The sequence below is a fragment of the Pleurodeles waltl genome, chromosome 3_1 (genome assembly GCF_031143425.1).
Source record: "Pleurodeles waltl isolate 20211129_DDA chromosome 3_1, aPleWal1.hap1.20221129, whole genome shotgun sequence".
Lineage (NCBI taxonomy): Eukaryota > Metazoa > Chordata > Amphibia > Caudata > Salamandridae > Pleurodeles > Pleurodeles waltl.
Window position 1 is genome coordinate 164,181,028 of NC_090440.1, and position 21,758 is coordinate 164,202,785.

A 21,758-nucleotide genomic window follows, 5' to 3' on the forward strand; every position below is an offset into this window, starting at 1 on the left:
GTCTATTTTAACATAAAATAATTAACAGTCTGAGATAGTTGCACATTATATCAGTTTCTTTTAAGTGTTCAACACTGTGGTCACCGGGGCAAATGCACGACTGGGTCAGTACAGGGCTACACTGTTTGCAGAGTTTAGTGCTGCAGGGCAGGAGCTGTCTCTTATGTGTACATTCCATAGTAAAAGCAACTAGCTCTTGTATTTTTTGGTGCTAAAGTTGGTGAAGCAGCCATATCCTACCCACTAAAGCTTTATCCAGGTTTTTACAATCCAAATGTAACACTGATATTAGAAGATCACCAGTACGCTTCCATGGGTTCCAGTGAGGATTGGTCAAATCAAATCAAATCAAATACTTTATTGCTCGATTAATAAAAAACATTGCAATATAAGACATGGCTTGGCCACTTGCTACAAATAATAAAATTGACACTTAATAGTAAAACAGTTAAAAACTTGGCAACTAAAAGTCATTTATAATCATGCATGAAAAAAACGTTTACGCTACTACTTTATGTATTATCCTAAAGCAATCTTCCCAAGTCTGCCTTATTCAGTTTCTTATGAAGTAGTTGTAAAAATGTTACCCCCCCTACAGCAAAATGGAATTGACTCACCCTTAAGCCAGTTTATTACCGCAGGTCTACATGAGCGGATATTATTAGCTAGGAAATCATGTTTTAACAATTTTCTTCTTTCCAGACCAAGAGCAGTGTAAATGCAAAAGGCATGCAGCAAGGATTCCTGGTTGTAGCCGCATAAGCGGCAGTTTAGATCAGTATACTGGCCTTTCCCGGATGGACAATCTTCTTTGGTGTTGAAATCCCATACAACACCAAAGAAGATCGTCCAACCTGGAAAGGCCAGTATACTGATCTGAACTGTCGCTTATGAGGATTGGTCAATATCATACTTATACCCTCCTGGTTACAAACTGAAGAGTCCCATTCCTACTGCCGGATAAATTGATAGCCTGTGGCCTGGAGTGAGCTATATGCTTTATAAAACTCTTAGGAGAAAGCAATCACTACAAGGTGTTCCCAATGCCAGTAACTGAATCGCTGTCATGCGTTCTTTGAAGGTCAGTGGGACTTCTTGAGTCACCATATGCTCACTAGTCACCGCCTACAGCCCTGTTTCCCCGAAATATCTTTCCAGAACCTGAACACTTATGTTGTCAGGTGCCAGAAAAAGGTTTAGGTTGGTAGGTCTGTACAACTTAATTTATTTCATTTTGGAAGCTAACCAACCCACCAACAGCTGTTCTGAGAACAATGCAGGGGTGCATGTTCGCTAAGTGTATTTATCCAGGCCAGAATACTGCCAACTGTACCCTCCTCAGAATATTATCTGGCCAAATATTATGTATAATTCAACACCTACATTTGTTCAATTGCTGCCCTGTAGTCTGCACCAACAGATGCACAGTTTGACCCTATGTGCTCATCACCACTCTGATTTCCATGCTATAATTTGACTTTCCAGCTGGGTGCTTATACTGCTGAGGGCTGCTTTTACTCCATGAGATGTCTGAATACACATACTCCCTCAGATAAGCTTTTTAAGGTCCCACGTTTGTTCAGAGTCTTGCTAGCTGAGCTTGCATATTACGAGACATATTGGATTATATGACAAGCCATGATACAATAATTTTGTTCTAATCCGCTTTGCAACTGCAGAAGCCGTTTTTGGAGCATCCTCAAAGTATTTTAAAGTGTGGGCCAAATCAGAAGTGAAACGGAAGTATCTCAACAAAGATATATGTAATTGAATGTTCCACTTGTTGGAAGCATCACTACTGAGAAGTATCCATGTGGTAGATCTTCATCTGCTTGCTGTGAGGAAAGAGGTGTAGGTACATATTTGGTGATACACAATGTCTCCCCGAAAAATGACTTTGGACAGCATCAACCCACAGTCCAAAGTTCAGTACGAGATGTGATAGTAAAACAGAATTTCACCTCTGATATATGACCTAAGTTTAAAAAGAAAGCATACAAGTCAAAGTATTAAGCACTGGAAATCTCCAATTATCAAGTAAAAATAATTATGCAATGGAGCTTTAAAATCAAATGTCAATAGGCTACTACTTGCCAAAGCTGAGAACTTCAGGCCAAACTTATTACAGGATTCCAACCTAATAGCAATCGGTAACTAGTTCTGATGTGACTCGGGGAGAGGTGCATGTTAAGATAATTCTAACTTAGTAAACAATGCTGTACACTTTTAACAGTGCAATAAGTTATTCAGCAGATCAGAGTAGTCAAAGAAGCCACACACCACAAAGCTACTTTGGTAGGTGCCAAACTTGGTAGATGGGGGAAGAAGTCAAATTGCCAAACAGCACCACATCTGACTAGTTACATAGTGAACAAGATTTTGATACCCAGGAACTCTGAATACACTTAAAATATATCTCTCCAAAGGCACATACTGACAGGTACCTAATGTATTCAGTATACCTGGGTTGTAGGTAGGTTGTTGAGGCTGGTGTAATCGTGCATGATTTCATAAATTTTGCAATATGGTTGTTATGCAAATTTCTGATATTGAGCTATGCTTGCAGCTAAATTTTAACAAGGCAACAAGAAAAAGCTAATAAATAACCAGAACACAAATGGCTTGGTGTGACAATTGGTCTTTCAAAAGGGCAGAGAGACCCAACAAAGAGCTGCTAATGTGGCTAAAATATTTTTCATCCAAAACCCATTCTTACATATTTCGTCAAATTAAAAGTCACCAGAAGTAATGGGGACAAGGCAAGTAAATTCATTCAAAAGGTCATAAATGCCCTTGACCGCAGAGACGGCAAGGCAACAGGCCTGAAATAAGCCCACACTTTTACTTCACTCACTCTTCTTTTAAAGTGGTGAGGACTGTACTTCATTCCGCAAGGCACTGTGGTCACATCATCCCTTTCCATAGTTATGTGGCTGATGGCAATACACTTTCTGAAGCTAAACCAAACAAAGAGAGGACTACTATTGACTGACAGCACTTCCTCAACTTCAAACAACACTGAATGGATGTTCTCTACAGGTATTCGCCTGGCATCGTCTAGAACAGTTTGAAACGTTGGTTTTCTCAACGGCGAACATCTTTCTTATCGCCAAGTAACCACAGTTATAAATTCTGCACAGTATCTCACCACTTCTGGAACAGAAATACCATATTCTAGTGATCCATGCAATTATCTGATAGAGATTCAATTTCAATAATAGCATCTGCCATCTTGGCTCTGTAAATAAAACAATTAAAGCAAATGTCATCATGCGTGCACAAGCCAGTGGAATCACGGCACTACCAATAGCGGCTGGGTCATTGCTTTTTCACCATGTTACACAACATTTGCAAAAACGCCCGACACTGCAGAGAATCACCAAAAGGCAGTGGGAAACCTAATAGGTCCCAAAGGCAGGACGAACCTTTTGGCTTTGCCAGTACTGGCTTTAGCTATCGCAATATCATTACAATACCACAAGCCCCTCAATCTTTATTCTAAAATTGTATATAATAGCAAGGAAAGAAATATGGCAGAACAGGACACTACACTGTCTTTCACACAAAGAATAATGCCCTTTTATTACAGAAATTGTAAAGACCATGGGGGTGAATAATATATGCAGTTTACCAGTGAAAAAGTACTTGTGCACATCAAAGAACCTTCTCTGTGAAGGTGGGTGCCACAGAGAATGCGTCACGTGCCTGAGTGCCACTGGGAATGGACCTGTCCTGTCAAGCATGACACACAAGTTTCACAGTCATGCCAACAATCAGGTAATGAAGCAGCATGGTGTACATCGAATTACTGTCATACAGCCTGCATACCCAGTGTTAGTACAGTCTAGACTGTGACAACACTTTGAACTGTCAAGCACCACCCTGTATCCTTCCAGCCAGCCCTAGGATGACCACCCGTCTGTAAATTTCACGGACCGTCCGTTACTGGGATTGCACGTCCGTGTTCCGTGATGATCCATTTTACAGACGCATTTTATCTGTAACTTTAAGGATTGCATGAGATGAGCTGCTTCCCTGCAAGAAGCCTCAGAGTTCCGAAGAACCCCCCGTTGGAGGTAGCTTGCACTCCTCATCTGTGCTCAAAAGCAGCCCCTCCCCGGCCTTGCACAGACTGCAATGGGCTTACAGTCATTCTGTATGCCGGCTGATTGTCACATACAGAGTGACAGTGGGCCAGTTCTGGGAAGATACAGCATGCAGCAGGCCTCCCCCCTTCTCCAGCCAAAGGCGAGACATTTTGCTTTTATAAAGGAACTGGGTGAGTGGGCAGGGGGCATTGCATTTTGAAATAGCTTACAAAGATGTCAAAGTTCCTAATATGCCAGCATTTTTAGTCAATAACGTCAGTCTAGCTGTGGTGATTAATGCATCTGGTAGAGTTGTGCCTAGTCCCCGTTTTGACTTTCATAAAGTTACACAACGCCTTCTGCAAAGCGCAAGGTGTAACATACAGCTCAAATAATTGTTTATGTTGATAACTTAAGTCGGTTACTGGTGTTGTTACTGAGTTCCTTTTGTTATATGCCATTGTTTTCCCCCAATCTATCATTATTTTAAGGTCGCTAAAAATGTATTATTTTGGATAATAATAAACACTTATTAATAAAACCAACCCCAACCACCATGTTATGTTTTAAATCCTAAATTTCTCTATTTCTCCAGGCCAGGCACTCTTATCATATAATAGCAACTAGCAAGGATGACATCTGACTTCTACACGTTGTACCTCTCATTGGCATAAATAATATCCTCTATACATTGACTCACACACATGTACAAGTCATTGTCTCAATATAATGTGTGTGATGTAACACACTCCAACACCCTGCCCTACGTACTTGGGATGAGTAGCACTGCAATACACAAGAGAGAGGGTCAATGTGAAGATGAGGGACATCATTGGAGGGTGGTAGCGAGGGAATTTGTGGAGAGGTTGGTCTTTTGGGACACCAACAAAGATTGTCATGTCGACTGACTCCAGCACTAAAGCTGGCCTATCGGGGGCAGCTAGATGTAGTTGTGCTGATGAAAGCTCGAGCCTGCCTAGAGCCTGAAGCCTGGCTCTGGCGCAGCCTGAGGTCCCACTAGAACCTCGAGCCTGTACCAAGCTGCGCTTTCATATGGCTTCTGCCTATCACCCTTGTTCTAACTTCATACACAAAGAGGTAGAAACAAAACATTAACATCCAAAGTAAAAAGAAGAGACAAATGGATACCTATTCAGAGGCTGATTTGTATAAAGTGAAACAGCAATACCTAGATTAATCGCGGCTCCTCCCTTAGACAAATTGTGCGATATTAGGCAATTATTTTATTATACTGATCCTCCTTTGCCTTCACTTTTGTATACAAAGGCACCCTCAAATACACAAGTTTATAAAAACCAGCTGTACAAAAACATTTTGTATTTGGTTTAATAGAGTATAATGTTGCTCTTTCTAGAACAATACATACTGTATTACATAGTAGTACATACTGGGCTACATGACAACTGTCTTGCCTCTCAATTCACTAATGGCACTGTCGCAAGGAATGGTTCTAAGTCAAGAGCTACTTATGCTCAATGATAATCATCCTAAACTACTAATAGTATTGGTGTTGAAATAATGACCGCATCAGAGAAGGTTACATTAGTGGTCATCCCATGCAACATTACCAGCAGCGATCACCTCAGTGTGTTAGGCAGGGCTGCTTATTGTAATGTCCTTAACTCTACCACTTTGGAATACTTCTACCTGGATAATACATAATAGGCACAGCTGCAACACCCCTGACTGTCACCAAGATAATAAGAGTAATGTGCCTCACAATGACACAAAATTCATCATTCAAATGATTTAAATATATTTCATAAATTCAAATATATATTAATTCAACCAAGCAATACTTTTAATTTAGAAGCCTGAAGGTCACACTAGAGAGCTACTTGCAGATAGGTGGAGAGTTTGCAGTAGTTCATGACATACTTAAAGAAGCCTGCTCTAAGTTCATGTTTAATATTTATAATTTCTAATAAGCACTTCTCAGTGAAGTGCTATAATGTTATTTGTTCATTTCAAAGCTTCTGTGTGTTAAAGAAAAACTTTTTTTTTTTTTAAATTATGAAGAGACTATCATCTTTTATGTGATTTTTTGTAAGGTTTACATGGCAAACATTTTTAAGCCTCAGATCATGTACAGTCTCTAAGAGCCAAGCCAGGCCCTTGGCTCGGCTCTGGCTCGACTTGCCCTGTTAATGTGTTGACTTGCCCACTTCCAGTCGTAGCTATCATCCCTGCAGCTTGTACACTGCTCCAGGCCCTGAGGCAAAAGCACTTCAAGAGCTGAATGTGGACAGACTACTAGGAAGGCACAGCCTGTGTACAGAAAGACTTAATTTTTTTGTAACCTCTGTTTCTGTAACATTTTTATTTCACCTTTTCAAATTAATGGAGAATGAAGAGGAGAATTAGAAATGCCTACAATAACATGACCGGTGTGCACTAATCTCAAAATCTTCTAGTACCACACTGCAACCTGTCAAAAACGCTCTGTGCTGGAATCTTGGATGGATTTCTCCCTCGTTCTTTGAAAAGTAGCCTTTCCTTAACAGTGATTTTCTGTCCATATGCATATGTTATTTCGGTAGCAGGACCCTAGCCAAAAGGCAGGAGAGCCCTGTATAAGGTCCAAACCAACATTTATATCTGGACACCTGTGCTAAATCATGGAGGGGCATATTTACTAACATTTCACTCAACACAGCACAGTAAGGGAAGATACTGCAATGCATGAAAGGGAAAGATCAGAACAGTACCATATGTTGAAAGCTATGGCGCATTGGAATTGGTATTGAAAGCTCTGACATGCATGTTACAAAATGAACCCTCACATAATTTCTCTTTCTATTTCCTATTCAACCTCGTCCTGTCAGTTACCTTTTCTCTACCTGCTCCTTCATCTCTCCTATCTTGCTATTCATCTCTCTCTCCGTTTCACACACACTAGTAGTGCTACTTCCTGTGAATCCAATAGGGTGACCAAGCATCACAGATTTGCCTGGACATTCCTAGTTTTTCACCAGCTGGCCCTGGCAGATTTCTGGAAATTTAACTCATGCCCCAGATTTTAGAGTCACCTGAAAAACGAGGGAGATGATTTTTCTATTTTTCAAACAAGAGATAGGTAGCAGGTCTTATCAGAAAGCAGTTGAATTAACAGACATTACACTCGTTTCAAAAATTGCATTTTATTTTTGTTTATAGTACCTCTTCTGTAATTCTATGCTAATGAGCGCTGTCATTCTGTGCACCCGTTTGAGGTAAAATGTTATTTCTTCTACTACATTTCGTGAAATGTCCCTGTTTTTTAGCCTTAAAGTTCTGGTCACCCAAACTCACAGTCTATGTTCAGCAACACGTTGCTTTTGTCACAATCATTCATGGTACTAGGGTAGAATTGTGAAAACTGCCCTGTATATCGGCTGTCAAATTCTGCTTGGAGTGTGCATCACTAATAGTTTTTTCACCTTTAAATGAGTCCAGCTATGTGTAAATGTTTGCTCGATACTCCAATGTACAATATAAAGAACATTAATTTATTTTAGCATGTAATTGTGCAGTCTATTTTGTAACCATGTGACGTTCTCAGATGTGTCGTAAAAATTACCTTTTGTCCTGAATTTTTACTGTCACTGTCCAAAATGTTCCTTCTTACCAAGTGGTCAATCCCCGTATGATAGTTACCAACCTCCAGCCCCACAAACACGAGCAACAGTGAAAACGGCATTCCCGGCAGACCCACGAGGGCCATAGTCGACACTGCCTTCCCTCGTCCTCTCCTCCTTTCCTTCCTTCCTTCCCCAGCCCCCACTCCCCTCCTTCTTCCAATCTTTCTTTACTTCCAGAATAGCAGGCAGGAACAAACGAGCCTCATTCGGCTGTCACCTACATGTCCGTGACTACTTCACCCGAGATGATGTACGAGCAAAGCATAAACCCATTCACACTTCGTGCAGCCGCCAACTGTTCGAACGAGGACGGTTACCTCAGATCCTCGTGCGAACTCCACAGCCAATCAGCACATCGAAATTATGGGCGGCACACTAGGATTGGCTTTGGGGTTCCCGTTGCTCCAATCCTAGGTCGCCTCACACAGTTACATTACCGCTGATCCTAGACAACGCTCGCAATATGTTCAGTGGTGGGATTGGTTGTAATGCGACCCGGAAGTGCCAAAATTACAGACAAATGACATCCGTTAAAAGATCAACAAGGGGCGAGTGACAGGCGGAATTCACCGACGGCCCGTGTAAGTAACGGATAGCTGTATTGCTTGCCGTGAGGTGGCTGAAAAAGGGCTTTTGAGTGGGTGAGTGTGGGGCAAATGACACAAAGGATATGACTCATGCGTGTTATGAGGGCACTGATGAGAATGTTCCTTCTGGATCTGGGTGCAATGGAGAAAAATGTATCTACAGGGTATGTGGGCGCAGTAGGAAACGTATGCTGGGGAAGTTAACAGATGTGAGGTGTGGTTGAAATAGGTTGCCTGTACGTCATGAAAACAGATGAAAGGTACTTGGGGCATAATACCCACACAAAGTGGGACCCTGCATGGCACTTGGATGCAGAATAAGCCCCTTGCATTTTATTGGATCCTGTAGACAATGGTGTAGTACAGATTAGCGGGCCCTCGGATCCAGCGCAGTTAATTGCACGGGGAAGTGAACTCTTGCAGCATAGGGCATTTGAAGGGAATCTAGCGCACAGAAGGTGTTGTGCTGGCATGTGGAGTCTAGAGAAAGATAGGGCGCTTGTATGGCTTAAACTGTACAGCAGATGTGGCACGTACAGGACATGAGAACACAGGAAAGAGCATACAATGGGCATGGAAGCACGAGAGAGTACGGTATTGGGGTGTAGGGAAAACGAGTATGTTTGGTGTGCTGCACTAGACACATGGCACCTTCAGGGCATTAGGTACAAGTGAAAGGACGTCTCTGCAGAGGCTGAGGTGCTGGCGTGCGGATGCGTGGAAGTATTAATGGAATACGTTTGGGGGGTAGGGATTGCAGGTGAAAGATAAGCTAAAGGGCATGCTGATAAATAAGACAGTGAATCTAAAGGGCGAGGCAGTGGGTCCAGGACAGATTATACTCACAGAACATGTTGGCAAAGGACAGAGAGCAGTGCACCGGTGGGACAGCCCCGCTTCTAATAATGGGCTGCATATTAGACTACTCCGCCCACAACCTTCCCCGCAGTTGTTGAATTAGCATACTTTGGGTAATTTCTCATGTGCTGGTCAGGCTGTCTGCACTTAGTTTACTCGAAAGTGTTTCGTATCCTTTCCCACCTGTTTTGGATCGTACGCTTAACTACTGAAATGTGCCTTTCTCTGTGGTCGGGTTTGTCTGGTATTGGCACATTCACAGTGATGCGTTTTCGGTTTCTTAGTTTTCTTTAAGCAATATAGAATGCTTTTAGATTTTGTTTTTACCTCTTACTTGATTCAACCAGTGTACATTTCTGGCTACCGACCGCTTTAGTTGTGTGAACACCGTATTCTCTGTATATTCAGGGCCACTTGGATTATGGCAGGGAGCACTACATTATTAACCAGGGTTGACTAAGTCATGCTGGTCATGCTGCAGGAAAAGGCAAATTATGTGGCATAATGCAGTCCGTTTTTACTTAATTATTCTGTCATTTTACACATGGTAATGCATCTGAGCAAATATTTCACCACATAAGTACTCGTCTAATAATCAAACGGAGATATTAGCAAATGAAATACAACCAGTTAACATTTACGAAGGGCCTTTCAATGCACACGTCACCACGTTATTAGTAACGTTTGATCTGTTTGAACTAGGAACCAAAAAATGTTAAAACCTGCAGATTATGCAGTAGATGATGACCAATTATGTAGCAAATGAGACAAATCCATAATTATGTGAAAAAAGATGCTTCTGCAGAATCACATAATGCCAATAGCCCTGCACAATAGGAAGAAGTACAAAGCACAATGGGAAACAGTACCGAAAGAGTGAGCTTTGGGTCAGCCTTCTTCACTCATTGCCTTTCCTGCCATTGCTTTGGATTAGCGGTCGGTCAAGCCCATGTCATTTTGAGGATGTTTACACTGTCAGATTTGTTTCCATTAGGTTTTATGTTTACAGGTGTGACTTCGTGTCTAGGTTATCATTGAGAGCCTAGCGTGTATTTATTGATGCTATTTGGATGCCTTAGCCTGTCGTAAAATTTCCGTGCTTCGTTGGCCTTGCGCATTCATGTTTTTTTTTTTTTTTACTTTGCTGTGGTAATGTTTAATTGGATGGGCAGCTTTTTGCTTATTCACGAAGTAAAGATGTGTACACACCCATATACTTTCTTGAAGATTATGTTCTTCAAAAGTATCCATGCAGAAATTTGCTGTTTATGCTTACTGCTTATATTGCAAGATTCATCTTCTGACTCTTTTTCATGAAACTTTTCTTTGAGGGTACAGTTGAACTCTGCTAATGTAGTCTGTTCACCAGAGGGATGTACTCCCAGCTTCCATATTGTTGTAGCCAAAGATGTGATCATGAGATTTTTTTCCCATAGGGCAGCTATAAGCGCCACTTAACACCCATCATTTAATAAACACTTTACCCTAACAAATTGCCAGGCCTGTTTATTCGCTTTGCCAGTGCTTGTTTATTTTTCAGTAATTCACACTCAGTCCTCGGTGTGATAGAATTTGGTGATCTTTACTTCAGTTACTCCAAGCCTGGATATAACTAGTGAAAGCATTACCTTACTGCTTGGAGGTCTTGGATGTAACATCGCCTCCACTTCCATTACAACCATCGATTTATGTTTTGTTTTAATCTGCTGTGCACTGTATTTGGGCTTGTATTTGCATTCAGTGGCGAAGCACAAGAACTAATAGGGATTCTGAATTGCGTTCTTGTCTCTCTCTTCTTCGGTTGTTTAAATCAATCTAAGTGTTTGGATATTATGTATTTTTTTAATTTTTGTTTTTTGTTTTACCAAAACCATTAGATAGCATCCCAAATAGTAAACTTGTGATTTCTAGTAGCAATGGTGTATTTGTTTTGCTAGTTTAGTGCAACAAACATAACACTTTCCATCATAGGATTAGCATTTATTTTCATATGTGGGTAGACAAACATCGCAGAGTGAGCAAAACTGCCCATCATAAGCAATAATCCCTACAATCCAATAGATTTAGCTTACATTTACAAATCCTTTCTTGCTCTAGAGTTATTTCTGTATATCACCTAGTGGCCCAAAATAGAGCACCCATTGCTTATCGAGTACGTACCAATCCATATTAACATGCCAGTTCCTCAGGATTGGGACTTCACAGCTGCCTCATAGCTTGACCACCTCTCGGTGAGCAAACATTAGTCCCATCCTATTTTATTGTATCGCGTCAGCTGGTCATTATTGTGTGTTCATAATAATATCAGTTTAGTATCTGTGGCCTGTGTATTCTCTAATATTGTGTTAAAGCATCTACAAATTCCTTCCAAAATCTTCTTTAGCCTGAGGCAAACCCACAGAAGTGTGGAAAAAGAAATCAACCATCTGACCGCATCGCCTAAGAGGTTTTCCCCCATCTTGTTAATCTTACCTGGGTGTAATGCACTGACATTAACAATGTTAGCTGCACTAGTCTAAACATGCTGAAATTGTCACTCCCTTAGGATACTGCATGTATGACTTTCCATTCTGAGTCTTCGTTGCAGCTCGGGTCCATTATCAGCGGGAACCTCCGTTTACCCAAATCCTCTAAGAGTTTGTTAACCAGTGTTTTGTAAATCAGACACTGTTTTTTAAATAAGTATTCTGGCAACGCTATCTTCCAGAGTGGTATAATATGATTATGTGTGTCCTGTCCTGGGACGTAAGCTGTGGATGTGACCATCTGGCAAATTTGTTGGTGCTTTGGATATGAAGGCGTTATTGTTATAAAAAACATACATTCTAGTCCGCTAGTGACAAAAAAATACCAAGGTATTTGAATTTTTGCTGTATTTATTTAATCTGGGTCCCTCTATTATTGTTCTCCTAGTAGTCCTACATGTTGGTTGTACTCAAATCAAAAGGATTTATTGTTTTAGTTAATTAAAACCATGTCATCTGCTGTGTCTAAACCAAGGGATAGATTGTGTCTAATGTCCAATGCCTGTGTCGCTGGAAATAGCCATCATTCCTCATCACTTGTTGCATGTTGGTCTTGCTCTCAATCTCTGCCATCCAAAACTGAGTCATGTTGGGTCATTGCACCTCCAGTCCGTGACACTGCTGCACATGTTTCAATTCGGCTTTGTGGCCCATAAGGATCCTGGATTTGTTGCCTGTTTCAACAGGCAATTTAGCTGCGTATTGCACAGCATAGGAAATGCCCTTCGCACAACTTTTTTTTTTTTTTGTTTCCCAGAACTTTGGTCAAGTATCTTGTGTGATAACTGAAATCAGGATATATGGCCACAGCGGAACCTTGGTAGTGCAGAGGACCCCGTTCTGTCTCTCTCCAATCTTAGCATAGCCCATCGATCTTGGTAATTGAGTAGGCAGGCATTGATTCAGCATCCATGAACGTGGTTCTGAAATGTTTCCATCCAAACAGTTCATATAACATGGCCTCTACAAATATCTCGGGATTTGTGTTGTCCCCACCAATCACAGAAGTCTGATATTATGTAAGGACCGTGCCTTTAGGTCTTCATTTTCTGTAGACACCACCACCGTTGTCTTTTACAACGACTGCAGCTTGCTTCTATGGCTAGTGTTGTCATCTTCGAGATCTGAGAGTCGGTGCACCGCACCATCAAGGCTGGCGTTTTGCCTGTCCATGCGTTCAGTGTGGTAATCACAGTAGGGTCCCAAGTCGCTCCTCACTGACCTGCTTCTACCTGGTATGGCCGAAACCGTGCAATAAAGAACAAGGCCCGACCAAACGTACCAGTGCGAGTTGCAGCACATGAGACAGAATTGCCTGTCGCCCAAGTCCATCTCTGCAGCCCATGTCGGAAACGTAGCATTCGGAGCCAGGAAGGAGGATGGAATACTGCAGGTTTAATGTTTATTTATTTTTTTGCCTCCTCGGCCCCACAAGGGAACGCTGCATTCAGGTGACTCTCTCACCCACAACAAGACCCCACCCAGAGGAAAAAGGAATACCAAATATCTGCACCCAAATCAGAAAATGCCATCCATGTAATTATCAACTAGGAACTGATATTTTTTTTAACAGAGGTTGTAATCAGGGATTTACTTGGTGATTTTGTTTCTCAGGAATGCTGGACTCTGTCGGTAGAAGGCCTGAGTTGTTTAGGCAAGTTATTAAAGCACTTCAGTTTATTTTCTCATGAGCAAGATTCTTTATAAATTACAATATAATACTATCTTCAGATTTTCTTTTTACTGTTGAACCAGGAATGCTAATGAAAATGTTTTTTTTCAGAAATTGAATGGGCAAAGGAAAGATTAAAATACCTAAATACTTCAGACGGATCACATTAGATGCAGCGCTGCTCTTTGCAGGCACAGTCAGGAAAAAATATTTTAAACATCCATAGCCGTTTCTATTCTGATGAGCTCCTGTGTCAACAGTGTCCATAATTTTACTTTTTGTTTCTTAGGAAGAATAAAACAAAAATTATTTGTTTAAAAAAAATATCTGTGTGCATTGAGCACAATTGCCTCCAAAACAGTTACTTCTGAAACAGTGCAGTTTCTTTTTGGGAGAGGGCGACAAAAGTATAGATTAATTTTCACTTCCATCGACTCAACCTGCAGCAATTTTCTATATTGTGGTAACAGTTCTTTTAGCTGTTGTACAATCAATGGATGGACTTCTGGCCAGCAATAGATTTTTTTTCTTCTTTGTATTCAGTATCCACGATCCCCTGCATACCAGTGTAGGATCTGAGGTCCACAGTTCTAATTCTGCAGTACCCAGCCATGGTCTCATGGCCTCCTGCAGCCCAGAATTTGCCCCACAGTCTGTAGCAGCTCACACTTTGAATTTTAGTTGGGATTTACTTTTTCAGAGGCAATTGGACATTAGAGGCATCAGTGATCAGCAACTTGAAGGACTTCAGTAGGCAGCTCTGCAGTCAACTCCATGATGTGGTCCAGTCTTCCACTATACTCTGATATCATTATTTTTTAGAGATGTAATTTGCCCCTCACAGACTGCAACATCCTCCTTCGACCCCTACGCCGTAGGTGGTTAAGCTACAACCTAGAAATATAGCCCCCTGCCCCGCTCCTATTTCTGAATGGGCTCTAATCCCATTGTAAAATAATGTTAGCCCTCTGCTTCCTCTCCTGTGAATGAGCCTATCTTTGGGGCCTTTGTTTTCTTTCCTTGCCCTTGAGGGCAAGAGACTAATGTGAGTATGCAAGCTCTCTACTCAACAGTCTTAATAGTAGGTAAAGTCATTTGTGTCTTATCTCTGAATGAGCCTCTTAGTTGTGGTATTTTCTGCACATGGATATACGCTGCCTGTCTAAGGTTGGGCATTTTAAATTTCCATTAAAACACATACTTGTTTTTTTACCACATTTCTGGTCTGTCTTTTTAGGTCTCCTAAGAACAGGTGGTACAGAACAATATAAGATATACAGTTTCATAATAGTCTGATAAATAGCTAAGCAAATATTATCTATAACCACTGAGATTTTCATTACTTAGAATGTTATCACGCTATCGTCGAGTCTGTCTGTTTCTGTTGACCATTCAAAGGGAGTGTAAAATGTGTTGTTTTATATAGGATTGGGACTTGTATGTCAAAAAGGTGTATTATTAATTGTGAGAGTGTCATTGTTTCTATTATTGTGGGTTGGCCCGACGTTGCTAAAGAGATTTCTTTTTTTGCATCGGTCATATACGTCATAGTACATCATCCTGGGAAACCTCTTTCCTTTTTACCTGTGTGCTCTTAAAGCAAACTTTCTCAACCTTGAGCACGTGCAAACCTGTTAACTCTTCCATGTTCCTTCCTACCCCGTTGCTGACCAAGATGCCTAATGTGGTATCTTATCCTCTTTTTATTTTTTTATTTTGAACCAGCAAACTTTAAAAGTAGATGGCCTTCACCTACTTAAAATATCTTAAAGTATGGATAAACAAGTGTAGGTGAGAGAGGAATGCTAGCCTCATTAGGATTGCCAGTAACTATAATTTGTAGAAACTATTAGCTCTCAACATTATAGAGCTTTATGTGTTCTCTTAACGATAAATCCCAATAAACAAAACGTTCAAAAACATGACACAGGCCAAACAGAAATATCAGATTTTGTTGGAGGTCTGTTGCCATGATAGCTGGAATTTAGGCATAATGTCCATTAATGGTGGATTTATTCTTTATTTGATATTGCTGAAGGGCTAAACCCAACTTAAAAGCAAAATATTAACATTTTACCAACTTTTTTTTTTTAAAGTGCTACAAAACAATTAGATGGCGAGGGTGTGAAATATCTTATATCCTTCAGGAAAAAGAATGTTAACACAAGCAGGCAAAGTGTGTGTTTGGTATAACATAGGTGGGCTAAATTTTCAGAGATGGTGTTTGTAAAATGTAGAAGTTTCAGTTATGGCTGCTATTTTACCACAACGGCAGCTGCAGATTGAGCATTGATCTATACTATATAAAGGTATTAGATTTATAGAGGGTGAGATGGATGAGCAAAAGAAATTCTCCATTATTTTCGACGTTTGCTTGTGGTTGCAGCGTACACTAAGAGATGAGGAATATTTCTTAGAGGAGTGCAGGTTTACACTGGGTTTTGGCAGATCTTTTAACCAGGACAGAGTGAAGAGTCATATTTGTACCTTCTGCATCAGCATGCATGAGGAACAGAGAACAAGTTAAGAATAGATGGAAACGGTTCTACAAAATTAATGAAGAATAAGGTTGATGGAGAAGGGCATAGCAGGGGCAAAGTGTGTGTTCATAAGTTGTCCCCACCACAAGAGAGAGACTCCTATTGACAAATGTTAGCCGTGGAGCTGTTCGTGTTCTCAAGGCACTTTACTAGCTGGCCATTGATTTTCAAAGTACATTTTGTACTTGCAAGATAAATATTTTTTCCAGTGAGTAGGGCCTCTTTGCCTCCTCGAGTCAGTGTTCTCAGTAAGGGACATCTGCCAGAGTGCTGGCAGTGGGAGGATAGTTGATTGGATTGTATCCACAACTCTATCCTGAATTTCAGATGCTAGAGCCTAATGCATCCTTTGTAATCATGTTGTTTTGTGTGTGTGTGTTTTTTTTTTTTTTTTTTTTTTTTTTAAATTAATTTTTTTAGGTTGATTCTCAGTCTGGCCTGTGTTGATGTAATTCTCTCCTCTCTGTGTCTCCCGTCGCCTGCCCTGGCCTGAGTGGCAGTTGCTCAAGGACCAGCACTACTCCCCCCCCATGAGTAGGGGTTGCAAACAGTTAAGATTCTCATTTATGTTATGGTTAAATCATGATTTTAATAGCATGCATGGTGCTTGCTGTTCAGCGAACCAATAATATGTTTGGTGAAAATGTATTCCTAGATTTGTAAAAATGCCTGTCTGATAAAGTATCTTGTCTTACAGAACTAATGGCAGTAGTGTGAACAAATATGGCTGCAATGGTCCCTCCTGTGAAGCTTAAATGGCTGGAGCATCTCAACAGCTCATGGATCACAGAAGATAGTGAGTCCATTGCCACACGAGAAGGCGTCTCTCTCCTTTATTCAAAACTCATAAGCAATAAGGAAGTTGTCCCTCTGCCCCAGCAGGTTCTGTGCCTCAAAGGACCTCAGTTACCAGACTTTGAACGGGAATCTCTGTCTAGCGATGAGCAGGACCACTATCTTGATGCACTTCTTAACAGCCAGCTGGCACTGGCTAAAATGGTATGCTCAGACTCTCCTTTTGCTGGAGCTCTTAGAAAAAGACTCTTGGTGTTGCAGCGAGTGTTCTACGCACTGTCTAATAAATACCATGACAAAGGGAAGGTGAAGCAGCAACAGCATTCACCTGAGAGCTGCTCTGGATCAACTGATGTCCATTCTGTCAGTGAACGCCCCAGATCGAGTACCGATGCTCTAATTGAAATGGGAGTTCGCACTGGCCTAAGCCTTCTATTTGCACTACTGAGACAAAGTTGGATGCTCCCTACTTCTGGACCTGGCATCAACCTTTGTAATGATGTCATTCAAACAGCAATAGAAGTTGTGAGCTCCCTTCCTCCTTTATCTCTAGCAAATGAAAGTAAGATTCCACCAATGGGTCTGGACTGTTTATTACAGGTGACAACGTTTCTTAAAGCAGTAACAGTTCCCAACTCTAGTGCAGACACCTTGGGTCGGAGGCTTGCCTCAGAGTTACTTCTTGGGCTAGCCGCTCAGCGTGGTTCTCTGAGGTATCTGCTCGAATGGATTGAGATGGCTCTGGCATCCTCTGCAGTAGTCAACACCATGGAGATAAGCAAAATGCAACTGAGTCAAGAAGGGATGATCAGCTTTGACTGCTTTATGAATATCTTGATGCAGATGAGGAGGTCCTTAGTAAGTATGCATGTTCATTTTAAATGTGTAACTTAGTAGATTGAAATGAGTTCAGAAATGTTGCAGTTTCAATTGCCCTTTAGACATGACATGCAGGAATATTGACTGGTGAATTTTGATTTGCTTCCAAGACAGTGATTGAGAGTTGCAACTTGACAACAATGTGCTCTCAGTTGAACATTCTTACATTGTATTTGATAAATGTATAATGTGCCAGGAGTTGCTTTCTTTAAGATTGGTTCATAACTAGTGTCTCAGTATCACAGTATGCACTTGTAATTCAAAGTGCCCATCCACTTTTTTGGAAGTGCTGTAAGTAATCTGTGCATCACATTTGATTCCTTGACTAAATCCAGCAAACAGGTTACTGGCCCGGTTACAATGATTACAAATCAATTATTTTTTAAATATATTTTGCCATTGCCCTAACATTTTAATTGTCCGCATCGTTTGATTCTTATATCTTTAGTTTAACCTCATGATTGCCCCTGCCTCCTTAGTTTTCTAGTTACGGTTGCTCTTCTTAATTTGATATGACTTGGTTAGTAATGTCAAACTCTAAACTTTATATTGTACTGTTTGGTTATACATTTGAGTAAACTTATCAGTTGAATGTTTTACAGCTTAATGCCTGCGAGTTCAGCTTAAAAAAAGTTTGTCTGATTTTTCGGTTCTGCAAGGCAGCTGCAAAACAAATCATACCTAGTTCTCTAATTTTCATCTTGTTTGTACACTATTTAACTACAGTAGTTAAGTGTTTTTGAGTTGCACTCCCTGCACATACTATAAATTGTTTCTTATTAAATGTATTTATTTTCTGCATGGCAATTACTTTTGACTACTAGTCTAGGTGTGCCCCTTGGGTGTTAGACTTTGGATGGTAATATTTTTTATATCAGTGATTCTACAGCCACCCTCCTCATTAATATGTGCTTTTTCCAGTGTTTACAGACGTGTTGCTTTTATTACAATCTTTTTGTACAACATACATATTTACATTTTTAATGTAATGTAGGAATATTCGAGAAATGTATGTATAATGCACATGTATATCCAAATACCTTGAATGCACAATCTGTACTTTTCCCCCTGTAATTTTTATAGCGGTCTAAGGTGAAATATTCTAATCACGTTATCCACCAAAGAAACACCTACATAACAAAATAAGGGGCAAATCAAATAATGCCAGGAGAAGGATAAAAGCATCATTACCACTAGTCCCATTCATAAAAAGAAATCTATACTTAACCTCATCTCCAGTATGGTTAGAAAAGGAGTTTAACTTTGTGCTGGTCAGCGTGCCTGTAGCAGTGTGACAAACACCCACTGGATTTCAAATCTCTCATTGCTTTGTCTCCAGAGCTCTGATCAGGGCCTCTAAAAAAAATCCCCTGTTGCATGAGTGAGTTTATATTTTGTTGAACCTGCAGCTTTGTGTAATGCCAATCCTACCATGCCTTTCATCCTAATCCAATCATTTATTTTCTTAATGTGCAGTAGTTTTTGTGTGTGTGTGTGTGTGTGTGTGTGTGTGTGTGTGTGTGTGTATATATATATATATATATATATATATATATATATATATATATAATTTATTTATTTATTTTTACTCCTAGTTTGCATCTTTTGGCAATATCCGAAAATTTCAAAATCTTCTCACTTCCTATCAATACCGCTGTTGACTTGTGGACTATCTCAGGACCTTCTCCCGCTATGAAGGAGAACTCGGCTTGGCAATATGGGTCTCTGATTGGTCCTTCACAATCTTGGGTTCCACGCTGTATGTTTTGCTGACTTCAGTCTGGGCTGAAGAACCTGCAGAAAGCAGATAAACTTTTTATCACCCTTGGGTGGGATTCAGCATGCCAAGATGTAATGTTCACTTTTAGGAGTCAAACATTCACTGCTCTTGATCTGTCTTCCAAACACTCCATTAATAACAAATTGTGCTGGCATCACAAAATTGCAACAAGCACTTGCAATGCAACAGGTCTTGCATTTCTCAGAGTTAAAGCTATTAGCAGTTGTAAACTCCCAGCCGGACTTTTCTTGCCACATTAAATGGAAAAAAGAGCGCGATCGCGCTGCTGCAGTTCACTCGTAGTGAAACCTATCTGCAAGAGTGCAATTATCTACATAACCGACAAAAGTGCAAATAACTATGTAACAGGGTCGATGTCATGGAAAGCACTCGACTTCTGCCAAGCGAGATCGCGCTGGGAAAAAAGATGAAAAAGTAGTCCACAAACCGGAAAAAAAACAGCGAGCCTCGCATGTTTTCAGTACTTGGTCACTGGCCTTGGGGAGGGCTAACCGCCGGAAAAGGCATGAGGTATGCATGCCTTCCACTAATGAAAGCAATCAGATTTTAACAGGCAAGCCCACAAACCAATGAAAGACACTGACGTGACATGGACAGGGTTCCGAGCCCTTTTCTAACTACAAAGCGTCTCGCAAGCGCATGCGACGTAGGCTTGACCCTAAAAAGGTGTGCATCTTCCATGATTCTTTAAGCCTTGTTACTGAGCTTTGCAGTCTCAAAACTCTCTTCATGAGGTCCTGTGTGTCACCCTATGGAAAGGCACCTTCTCCACAATTTCTCTTGTGGTGTACTGCAGATCCTGCAATGCCAGCAGAATTTACCTACAGATGGGCTACGCTCCCAGTCCATTTGCATCCCACCAGCCCCTGCACCTCTTTCTTCCTGTCTGAGTAATTATTAGGCAAATAAATCTTCAGTGGTTGATGAGCCCAAAACCAGGGTGAAACTGGTCCTAGGTTGCTTGTATTCTAGTTCAGGGTGGACCTGGCCAGGCAGTTCAGCCTGGACCATTCCCATTAAAACAGGCTCAATACTGATTTGCATATAGCAAACTGAGGTGGCATGGTGTGCAAAAAGGTGATGGACTGGGATGTAGGCCCAAGTAATTACAGGTGGCTGAGATTGATTCAGACTTCAGGTTAGGCTTGCAAACCCTTCATTTTTGCCACAGGTATAGAAGAATTTAGGGGTCTTTTTTTAGTGGCATTCCTAAATATGAAAACGCTAGAAGATATTCTTCCTTACTACTGCTGCTATCTGTAACAAAGAAGAGCTGTTAGCTCTTCAATAAAAATACACATTCTCTCACTTTTTGAGTTTGTAGGAGTGCCGAGAAATCAACTTATCCTTTCCTTAAAATAAGGGCTCAGTACCGTTTTGGTGGAATTTTACTGGGGTATAAAGGATTTAACTGGAAAAAAAGAAAAGCTTATGATTACCATTTAGTTATATGTTGTAGTGCTAGAAAATTGATGGTGTATGTGTGTAATCGTTAGTGTGGTTGTCTGATGCATGTGTGAGTGCAAGATGATGGTGTGTGGCCACACGATGATGCGTTTGTAGTTGTGTATTTGGATGCTGGATTGTGGGTATTTAATGGTGAGCATAGTGGGTGTTTGATGATGGCTATTGGGTGCATATTTTTTCTGTAGCTGTATGATGGGGGGGTATGTTGGCATTTCATGGTTGTATGGGCATAAGGTGATGGTTGTGGATGTATGATGGTGGGTTTGTATACATATGATGCCTAGTGTCTGCATCATCAGGGGATTGTCAGTTGGGTGTGTAGGCCTCTGATAGAATTCTTATTTTATGCTCTGTGTCGACATACAGTAGTTGCATGCATGTATGATTGTAACTATACACTTCCACCCCATTCCCCTTGTTGCTCAGTGACTGGTGACAGTTTACGCAAGATGTATTGGTGTTATCGGTTTCTTACTCCCCACTCTTGATTTCAGCCCGCACCCCCCAACCTGGAGGTAAGAGGAAAATAATGCATCATGTCTTTGGGCAAGATGGGGGAGGGCTGAGAATGAATACAGCCACCGCTCATATGCTGTGCGGTTAAACATAGATTTCAGATCAGATTAGCATTTGTGACTTAGATCTTATGCTTATGACAGAAACATGGCTCAGGGAGGGCAGTCGATTTTTTGGGACACTATCTGGTGCCGAGTAACTTTAAAATTTGCAGGAATGATAGCACATACAGTGTAGAAGGTCGGGTGGTAGTCATTGCTAAAGATGTGATTGACATTCAGTAAAATAATCCAGCTTCCGTTCCACTCAGAGTTCAAAACTGTCTTCCTGCCTTATTACTGAAACCTCTGGAATATATTTTGTCTTGTTCTATAGACTGCACAGTGTAC

At 40.9% G+C, this 21,758-nt stretch overlaps 1 protein-coding gene across 12 annotated transcripts in view; it reads left to right on the plus strand.

Annotated features, from left to right (window-relative positions):
- The first annotated feature begins 8,178 nt into the window (after positions 1 to 8,178).
- HERC1 (HECT and RLD domain containing E3 ubiquitin protein ligase family member 1) overlaps positions 8,179 to 21,758 on the plus strand; it is a 1,155,039-nt gene continuing 1,141,459 nt past the window's right edge. For all 12 annotated transcript variants that reach the window (XM_069222059.1, XM_069222062.1, XM_069222061.1 and 9 more), the window contains exons 1-2: positions 8,179 to 8,310; positions 16,609 to 17,564. In XM_069222059.1, the coding sequence (XP_069078160.1) occupies positions 16,635 to 17,564 (930 nt within the window). In that variant the 5' untranslated portion in view covers positions 8,179 to 8,310; positions 16,609 to 16,634. The remainder of the gene's footprint in view (positions 8,311 to 16,608; positions 17,565 to 21,758) is intronic.